We start from the raw sequence: 9,628 nt of genomic DNA on the forward strand, positions 1-9,628 counted from the left end.
CCCGGCCTTGCTGCGCGCATCAAACGCCGAGTGTTACAGAACAGCGCACATCACCCAGCAGAGCATGATGTCATGTCATCTCCGCGCCGTGTGCCACGCTTCACAGCACGCTGACCAGTGTCCAGCCCTCCACAGAGCTGCTGCGGCCCCCCGAGCAGGGCTGCCTGGGAGGGAAAGCAGATGCATTCAAGGGCTGCCCTGGGAGGGTGGGGAACACGGTCACAGTCTAGGCTCTAAGGAGGCATGGAGGCATGGTGGGATGTGGGCAGGAGGCTGTGCCGTGTGTGTGTGTGAGCGTGCACGCGCGCGCTTTCCTCTCACCTCCTGTTGAATGAAGTTCCTGTGGTTTACTTGGTAGTCCTGGCTTTGGGTCTCTGGGCCTCCCGCTTGCTAGGAAGCCGTGCTGCCGCGTGGGCCATGCTGCCACCCTGCTCCTGTGTTTCCTCTGGATGGGTTCCGCGCTTTTCTACAGGGGCATCCTCAGGGTTTACAGGGCTGTTCAGACCTGAAGAGTCTCAGCTCCGTGCCTCTAAAAGGTGACTGGCACCAACAGCTTGATCTGTTACGCTGCAGAAGGCCAGGCGGCAGCATGGGAAGCTCTGCCGGGGACATCTGGCAAGGGAGTGGGCACACAGTGCTCTCTGAGCCCACATCAACACCGGCCAATGCTGCGATCTCCTCCGGCTGGCCCCCTGGCTGCCGGCTCTTGCCCGCTCAGTGCCTCTTCCTCATCACCTCAGTGCCTCTTCCTCATCACTTTAAAGCATGCCTCTTTCCCCAGAATTTATCTCTGCTCCTCATGGCTATCCAGGGAGCCCAGTCCAACCACACCGCCCTGGCATCACAGCCTCTGCACGTGGACTGGTCTTGCCCTTCTTTACTGTATGTAGTATGGGGAGGGGGCCGCACGTGATGGCATGCATTCAGAGCTTTGGTTTGGTGAAGTTGGCACATAACAAGGGCTCAAGGAACAGAGCCTGGCTGAGAAGCAGTGAAGGCCCAGGTCTCTGCTCACGGGCATCCCAGCACTCACCCTTCCAGGGGTGGGAATCTTCATTTCATCTGAGATGTGTGAACACTGCAGTAGAGGGGAGGAAGCAATAAGGCGTCCTGAGACGGGACAGGACAGGTGGCTGGTGGGCAGGATCAGCAGGGCCTACGCCATGGGAGGCTGAGAGAGCCTCTCTCCATGGAACATGCTTAGGAGAGGCACAGGCCTGTAATAGGACCCTACAGATCTGCTGTCTTCTGTGCCAGGAGTGGTGGTAGAGGAGGAGCAAGATGGAGGAACTGAAAGCTGGAAGGCAGAAGAAGGAAGTACAGATACTGGGAGGAGAGTGGAGCCCTTGGTCTGGGCAATTCTCAGCATGCTAACCATTCAAGCACCTCCTTACCCTAGAAGCCGCCCCAGAGTCAGGAGTTGCCCATAGAAGCAAGGAGGCGTGGCAGGAAAGGTGGCCGAGGCAATGGTCGCTACAGAAGGGGATAGGGATTGTGGGAGGGTGGTGATGGAGGCAGCGACGAGACTGAAGGAGTTAGAAGTGGTCATGGCGGAGGTGGTGGAAGTGAGGAGGTGATGGGGGCGGAGATGGTGATGCAGGTGGAGGTAGAGATGGGTGGAGGTATAGAGATGAGGTATAGAGATGGGTGGAGGCGATGACAGAGGTGGAGGTAGTGATGGGAGATGGAAGTAGTGTTGGAGGCGGAAGTGGTGATGGAGGTAGAGGAAGTGATGGACGTGGTTTTCAGGACAGATGGACGTGTGGAGGGACAGGTAGTGGAGGTAGTTATTCAGGTGATGGGGTGGATGTTGGGGTCTTTGTACTGAAGACCATGGCTGTGACGATGTAGTTTGTGTGGCTAAAAGAATTTGGGCTTAAAGTTGGGAAGAGAGAAGCTATGGAAGATCAGTTATGGAGCAATACTTGGGAGGTTCAGGTGTGAGACACACCTGCACCATCTGTCCTAAGTTCTTTGGGGGAATCTTTCAAAATATTCTGGTCTGGGAAGGCTATTCAACTGGGCAGCTCCGTGGCCAGGGCTGGGAAGGGGGTCGGGGGAGTCTGGTCGTCTGGTCTCTCCTGGCGCCCGCCTGGCAGCTTGCTCAGGCCCACATCCACTCACCTCACCCCGTCCAGAGCCCCGCCCCAGTGCTCACCGTGAGGCCTCATGGCCTGGCGCCATCTATGCTGCGTTGCCGAGCTCTCTGGACCTCTCTTTGTCCTTGCTGCCCGCACAGCCGCTCTCGCAAGGTGGCCTGAGGCCCCTGACTCTGGGTCCCAGTGTGCAAACAGCAGGAAAAGAAGTTCCCAACTGGCCGCCAACGGCTTACGCCAGAGGCATAAGCAGGACAAGCTAGGTGGGCTCCAGTGAGGGCCGGGAAGGCCGTGCTGCCCAAGAAGGAGGCTGGAGGGGTCCCGGGAAGGCCCCTCTCCAAGGGGACCTGAGGCGGGCCTTCTTTTGTGTTGTCATGGTAACAGCCTCCTCCTGCCAGGCCGGGAAGGCCCTGGTGACTCATGGGCCCAACTGGGAACATGACAGGGCCTCCTGCAGGACAGGCCAGGCTTGGTGGGAGGAAGGCTGGGGACCCACTGGCCCGGGCACTGGCAGGGCCTTCTGGTACCAGCTGTCTAACCTCGAGGTCCAGCATCGCCCCGGCTTCTCTCCAGTGGAGTGGACATCTGGCCTGGGTAGATGGCTGGCTGATGGCAGACACCGAGGCCGTCACCCAGGGCCTGTCCCCGAGAGGGCTCACCACGGCTCTAGGAAACTCTGCCTCCCACCTAACCCCCAAGAGGGCAGTGCGGCACTCGGCTCTCCACTGGGGGGGGACACACAGAGGGCAGTGCGGCACTTGGCTCTCCACTGGGGGCCAGCCTCCGGGACCCAGTCCAATCTGTGGGAGGTCTCAGTGAGGTGGGAGGAGACCAAAGACAAGGACGGGAAAGGGTGGACAGACCGCAGATGCAGGACAGAACTCTCCCTCACCCAGGCCACCTCCCCCACCTAGCCCAGCCTCCCTGACACTCCCCCCCCCAGACCGGGGAAAGGGGGTACACCCTCCCACGGAGCAGGAGCACTTCGTGCAGGGCAGAGCCGAGTGCACCATGCCACCTCCGTCGCCCTGCCTGCAGGGCTCCCCTTCCTGCCCCTCCTGTGCCCAGAATAACCATAGCCGTGTCCACCTGTGCTGGCTTTATTACTCTGCCATCATGCAGCCAGTGTGGAGACAGGAAGACAGCACACATTGCTAAGGGTGGCACAGGCTGGCCATGCAAACGAATTTCCAGCCACGCGCCAGGCAGGAAGAGCCCTCTCCCGCCTGAGTCCCCTTCCTGGGGCAGAGAAGCAGGGGCCCTGGAGACCTATGCAGCAGCCACACCTGGACCCGGGCTCGTACCCCTTCCTCTGCTCTCCCACAGACAGTGTCTCAGACATAGCTGTGTGCATTTCACCTGAACTGTGCCGGGCACAATGTTAAAGCTGATTGCGTCTCTTTACATTAGCTTCACAGTGACAACCCAGAAGACAAGGAGTCCAGTGTTCATGGTATCCAGGTTTGGTGTCTGCCTCAAGTACCCAGGGGAAACCAGAGACGCAGTAGCACTGGGCCCCCTGTGGGCAGTGCTGGAGTTGCTAACCTGCTGGGCTGCAGGCCCAATCACGGGCCAGGAGACAGACAGACAGACTGACAGACAGACAAATGCCTCTGCTCCGGGAGCACATGGCTCAGAGTGCAAACTCTGGTCCTGAGATCAGGAACTGGACACTCAGAAGCAGGAGTTCCCCCCACCCCCCGTCCTCCGCTCTCTGGCCTGCAGCCTCCAAGCACCACTGAGAGGAACTGGCTTCCCAGGCTAGCTACAGACCCAACAGCAGAGGCCAGAGCCTGCAGGGAGGTGACCCGGGATCTGGCCAGAGCAGGGAGAGGCCAGCGGCCACTTCCTCCAAGCCGGGCAGGTGAGATGAACACATCAAGCTTATCAGGAGGGGCAACGACTTAGATCTGGCTGGACTCCACCCTCAGTGCCACTTGGGCAAGGTCTGGGGACCACGGGTGTCCAGGCAACTCTCCAGGGGGCTGGGGCTCCCCATGCTTCCCCCCAACCGCTGAACTTCCGTAGCAAGACTTGCTTAGAGAGTGGGTGAGCGGTCCACTGCCAAGGTAGAGGCGTGTCCTTCCCGTGCCGCCCGAGGCTGCAGAGGAAGGCGGGAGCCGTGGCTCTGGCCTGGGTGGTCTCCCCCCCCCCCCCCCGCCACTTCCACAAGCCATGCCCGACGCCGGAGGCCAGAGGCTGCCCTGCTTAGCGAGGCCCTGACTCACCTGGTCTTATTCTCAGCACTGTTCAGATGGCCCTGGAGCCCCTGGGGTACCCGCAGGGGTCCGGCAGACTCCCGCACCCAGAGTTCAGCTCATAGCAGCGACTCATTTTTTTGCCTCCTTAGAAGCACCCTGGATGTCGTAATCAGGTCTGTCATCCATCCACACAGTCACCTGCCAACCTCCGAGGTCTTTGAAGAGAACTTGGTTCCCAGGTCTCAATCTTCTGTACAAAGTTAGTGCATCAAGATCCACTTTCCACCCACCAATAAACTCCAGGGCCACTGGCTCTAGCCAGTCATCTTCATGCTGCCCTGGGGTCCTGCTAGCTGTGACCCGTGATGCCAGCCATGCCTCCTGGACCCCTGCTGGGGCTTCTGGCGCCCCAGTCCTCCTGAGCAGGCTTCCAGCTGCCACCCGCTGAGACACTCCTTCACAACACCTTGTTGGCTGCTCACCGACAACTGTCCTGTGGTGACACCGAACTCATAAAGACGCCAAGCGCATCAAAGGGGCAGCCGGGAAAGTCCCACCTCACACGGAGGACGCCTGAATCCAAGTGCATGCATACACACACACACACACACTCACACACACCCCGGGGACTTGGCAGGAAGGGACACTGAGGAAGTGTTCTTCTAGCCTAGGCAGGGCACAACCTGGCACAGGAGGGGCAGAGAAGTCACCAGTTTGGGCTCATCCCAAGCAGCAGCAGCAGCAGCAGCAGCAGGAATTTTCAGGTGGAGACTTGGAGCCATCCAGCCTTGGGGGCTTCTGTCTACCCAAACTTCCTCTTCCATGCACGGTTCCACCATGAGGGCCTGCCTTCCCTCCCCCAGCCCAGCCCCAGCCATGCAGGGGACCATCAAAGCAGCAGGGACTTGACCAGGCTGTAGTGGAACTTGCGGACGTGGCGGTACAGGTCCCCGGACTGCGTGAACCGGCGCTCGCACCAGCGGCAGGCGTGCGGCTTCTCCCGCGTGTGCACCACGGCGTGCCGGCTCAGGTTGTGCGAGTACTGGAAGGCCTTGCCGCACTGCACACACGTGTAGGGCTTCTCCCCCGAGTGCGTCCGCTCGTGCCTCTTCAGCGTGTACGTGCAGGAGAAGGTCTTGCTGCAGAGGGGGCACGTGGGCACGGTGCCATCGGGAGCCGGCCGGGCCCGGGCCCCGTCCCGTTCTCGGAAGTGGGCACTGAGATGCAGCTGCAGGGCGTGGGCGCTGGGAAACAGCTTGCAGCACAGCGGGCAGATGCAGAGGTGCCCGCGGGGACCCACCTCCTCCACGCCCGCCGCAGGCTCCGCGTCCAGCCCCAGCTGCTGGCTGCCAGCTTCACAGACGGGCAGCGGCTCGGCGTCCGCGGCCCGCTCGGCAGGGGCACGGACTGGGGGGCCCCGGGGGCTGCCGTTATCCTCCCGTTCAGACGTCGAGTCTGGCTCCTCTTTCATTGGCGGCGGGGCCCCTGGCTGCCCCCGGCTGCGGACGGCCTCCGGTCCCGGGCGGGCCGGGTTGCCGGGCTCTGGTCTAGGGCCGGGCTTCAGGGACAGGTCCAGGGCCCCGGACGACTCTCCCGGGCTCTGCCACGGAGGAGGCCCCGAGGCCCGCAGAGCCAGGGCGGCCCGGACCCCTGCGGGCGGGAGCTCGGCTTTGCGGGCGGCCGGGCAGGGGGCGGCGGGCCGGCCGGGCGGCGCGGGCGGCGGGGCCCGCGCGGCGGGGCCCCGGGCGTCCTCCCGGAGCCGGCCCTTGCAGACCCGGACGACGTCGTACATGTGCAGGTAGCTGGCGGCGGCCAGCACGTCCTCCAGCGGCAGGCCGCGCAGGTCCAGCCGGCCCTCGTACATGAAGTCCAGCAGGCGGCCGAAGGCGGGCGCCGTGACGATGTGGCCGTCGAGCCGCACGGTGCGGCGGCCGGGCCGGTGGCGGTAGCAGAGGTGGAAGTAGACGCTGCAGGCGGCCAGCACGGCGCGGTGCGCGGGGAAGCGCGCGGCGCCCACCAGCACGGAGCAGTCGCACAGCAGGCCCAGGGCGCGCTGCCGCCTCAGCCGCGCCAGCAGCCGCCGCCCGTGCCCCGGGACCTCCATGCCGCCGCGCGCCGCATCACCTGGGCACAACCGGCGGGTCAGCCCGGCCGGGGCGGACGCGGAGCCGCGCGCCGCCCGCCCGGCACCTGCCGCCCCGGCAGGAAAAACTCGACCGAAAGTAAACAGAGCCGCGCCGCCGGGGGCGGGGCCCGGGGGGCGGAGACGCCGGAGGCCCGGCCGGCCCGCGGACCTCGGCTCCGGGCGCCCGCGCGCCCCCCGACGCCCGCCCGCCGCCGCCCGCCGCCGGCCCCATTTAAGGCGGCGCGGCCGCGGGGAGCGGCTGGCGGGGCGGGCGGAGCCGGGAGTCCGCCCCCCGCGCCGCCCCCCGCGCTCGTCCCCGCCGCCTCCCCGCCCCCGCCGCCCCCGCTCCCTCCCCGGCGCCCCGCGCTCACCTCCGCGCCCCGCGCCGCGCGCCCTCCCGGGCCGGCCCCGCGCGCTCGGCTGCCGGAGGCGCGGCCCGGCGGGAGGCGCGGCGACCCGGACGGCGTCGGGCGGGGCGCGCTGGAAGTCGCCGGCCGGGCCGCCGCTCGCCCCGCCCCGATCGCGCCCCGGAGGGGGCGGGCCCGGGCCGCGTCCCGGAGCGCGGATCCGCTGAGGTCACCCCGCCGCCCCTGCCGGTCCGGGGACAGGGTGGGGGCTCTCGCGATACTTGTCGCCCGCCCCCCCCCCCCGGGGCCCCGCGCCCCCGGGGTCCCCGCGGCGCCGGCCGGACTCCGCTCGCGGCTCGCGCTTACCGCCGGCCCCGGGCCGTCCCGAGGAGGGCGCCGTCGGGACCGCCTGGAAGGCGGACGGGCCCGGGCCGGGCGCGGCGCCCGGGGCGGGGCGGGCCTCGGGAGGAAGGCGCCCGGCTTCCCCGACGCCCGCCCGGCTCGCTGGGGCCCGCTTCCCGCCCTGGAGCTCGGCGACTCCCGCACCGGGGACCCCGCTGGGCCGCGGAGGGCACCCGGGCGGCCTGGGCGCCCTAGAGAGGCCGGGGCAGGCACCTGGGCATGGGGACACAGGCCAGGGCCGTCCTGAGGGCTGAGAGGACTCAGCTTTTCTGGAGGAAGGAAACCCCCAGACCACAGCAGAGCAGTGGGCTGAAGTCAGCCCCCCCCCACAGGCACTCTCATTTTCATACCTTTTGGTGAGGGAGGGGAGGTAAGATGGCCAGGGTCAAGGGGTCACGCAACAGGCAGCCCCCCCCCCCCCAGTCAGGTTTCCATTCTGGCTTTCCTCGGGCATGGATGCAGGACACGGAGACCTGCACAGCCAAAACTGCTGGGCGGAGGAGGCCAGAGCAGGGTGGCAGGGTGGGACAGGGCTGGAGGCAAGGACAGGTATCTAGGTGAACGGGCAGAACGGAATCTGGGAAAGCAGAGGGCAGGGCCCGGAGCCTTGCTCCTCGGGTACTGGGGACGTTCAGTTGCCAGGTGGGGAACTCCTGTGGCACAAGACAGACCTCAGGGGTCCTGTGTGCAAGCCTGAGCCGCTGCCAAGACCTGGCGCTCACCCTGGCTGTAAAGATTACAGGAGGACCTTGGGTACTGATGCTCAGGCCTGTAACCGTAGCTACTCAGGAGACTGACACCTCGAGGATCCTGATTTGAGACTAGGCCAGGCAGAAAAGTTTGCTTGATAGCATCTCCAGAATCAGCAAAAAAGCAGGATTGAGCCAGGAGCCAGTGGCTCAGGCCTATAATCCTAGGCACTCAGGAGGAGATCTGTGGATCATGCTTTGAAGCCAGCCCGGGCAGAAAAGTCCTCGTGAGATTCTTATGTCCAATTAATCACTTCAAAACCGAAGTGGAGCTATATCTCAAAGTGGCAAAAGCGCTCAGGGACAGCACCCAGGCTCTTAGTTCAAGCCCCAACAAGTGACAAAAAAAAAAAAAAAAGTAAAAAAAAAAAAAAAAAAGAACAACAACAAAAAAAGTAGGGTTGGAGGTATGGGGAGGGGAGGAGGTTGGAGTTATGGGGAGGGGAGGAGGTTGGAGGTATGGGGAGGGGAGGAGGAAGAGTCTACAGAAGGAAAAACACACTGTCATACTGAAAAAGATTCCTTGTTTATCTGAAATGCAAAGTTGACTGGATGTTTGTGTGCTTATCCTAAATCTGACCACTGGAGCTCAGTACCTAGAGTCATGTGGCACTCAGCCACTAAGACAGCCAAGAGGCAGCTGGGACCTGCTCTCATATGAGTCCTCTCTATTTCAGATGCCCAGAGAGTTCTAGATGGTGGCCTGATGCCTCCTCTGAGCCTGTGTGGCATGGAGCCCTGTCTGCCCCTGCCCCTGTCAGCCCTGGGCATGACCTGGGGCCTCAGGTCTGTCCCTTGCTGAGCAGGCCCAGATGAGGAAAATGGACTCTGAGAAAATCCTGAGACTTCGTGAACATTCAAAGTGGGGCCTGGTACACACCAGTGTCTAGGGCCCTCGTTATTATCAGTCATATACATTCTGCAATGTTCCCCAAAGAGCCTCCCACTGTCTCCTCTTCATTCCTGTCCCCATCCGAGGGCCACCTCCTTAGCTAGGGTGGTCTCCCTGAACCGCCACCCCATCCCGTGACCCAGTCTCTTTGCCTGTCTGGCTTGCAGGGAGTCTGGCCAGTGGTCAGGCCAGGTGTGTTCCCTGCTGTCAGGACTGTGGCTGCTGTGTTGCGCACTGTTGTGTCTTTGGCCAGTCACAGAATGAATGTTCCACAAATGCCTGGGTGGGTTGGCGATGTGCTAATCCTCCCCAGTGGGGCCCCTTGCCTGTCCTATCTGGCTGCTGGAATGCAGAGCTGGTCCACACTTCCTGCAGGACCCAGGAGGTCTGTCCAGCCGGGGACAGGCCGGGGGTGGGAGAGGGGACAGTGGGAAACAAGCCCTTGTGTCTCTCCGCTTGGAAAATCTGAGTTCAGGTTCCTCCTGCATGCCCACTCCAGGAGGAGGGGCAGACCCCGGCTGCTGAGTTGGTGCACGGAGCCTGAGGAGCCCCTGGCTCCAGCACCTCTGGGCTGGCCAGTGTGGTTCAGGTGCACAACAGGAGGCGGCCACGGAGCCCAGTTAGGTTGGCCGTGGTTTGGGCAGAGCGTGTCCAGACTCAGGGCGACCATCTGGCCTGGGAGCGGCCAAGGCTCTGCCCTGTAGCAGCTGCCCAGACCTTGTGGCTGGGGACACTGGCCCTCAAGCCCTGTTGAATGCCAGCAGCTGTAGAAGGTGACAGGATGTCCCCAGTGCTTGGGGAGGGAGGCACCGGTCC

The 9,628-nt window shown here is 63.7% G+C and overlaps 1 protein-coding gene across 5 annotated transcripts; it reads right to left on the reverse strand.

Moving 5' to 3' along the window:
* Positions 1-170: 170 nt before the first annotated feature.
* Positions 171-6,505, reverse strand: Zbtb42 (zinc finger and BTB domain containing 42). Of its 5 annotated transcripts, XR_011367117.1 has the most exons (4): positions 5,598-6,505; positions 4,325-5,436; positions 1,034-1,078; positions 171-612 (listed from the first exon to the last, which is right to left on the reverse strand). XR_011367117.1 is itself a non-coding variant. In XM_069997438.1 (2 exons), exons 1-2 carry the CDS (start codon positions 6,399-6,401, stop codon positions 4,960-4,962), a joined length of 1,281 nt encoding a protein of 426 aa, XP_069853539.1. In that variant the 5' UTR covers positions 6,402-6,505; the 3' UTR covers positions 3,183-4,959. The 5 variants fall into 5 exon arrangements, 2 of the variants coding, with proteins under 2 accessions (XP_069853539.1, XP_069853540.1); XR_011367116.1 differs by having other exon boundaries at positions 171-1,078; XR_011367118.1 differs by lacking the exons at positions 171-612; positions 1,034-1,078 and adding an exon at positions 3,183-4,197.
* Positions 6,506-9,628: the final 3,123 nt, after the last annotated feature.

The sequence above is a fragment of the Dipodomys merriami genome, unplaced genomic scaffold (assembly GCF_024711535.1).
Source record: "Dipodomys merriami isolate MVZ:Mamm:240054 unplaced genomic scaffold, mDipMer1.0.p SCAF_50, whole genome shotgun sequence".
Lineage (NCBI taxonomy): Eukaryota > Metazoa > Chordata > Mammalia > Rodentia > Heteromyidae > Dipodomys > Dipodomys merriami.

Excerpts from the sequence above, each read along its gene's own strand:
- Zbtb42 (XM_069997438.1), bottom strand. The coding sequence starts at position 6,401 with ATGGAGGTCCCGGGGCACGGGCGGCGGCTGCTGGCGCGGCTGAGGCGG. Across the intron at positions 5,437-5,597 it reads CTGCGGCGGGCGTGGAGGAG|CAAGACCTTCTCCTGCACGT; the intron begins GTGGGTCCCCGC and ends CCCCCTCTGCAG.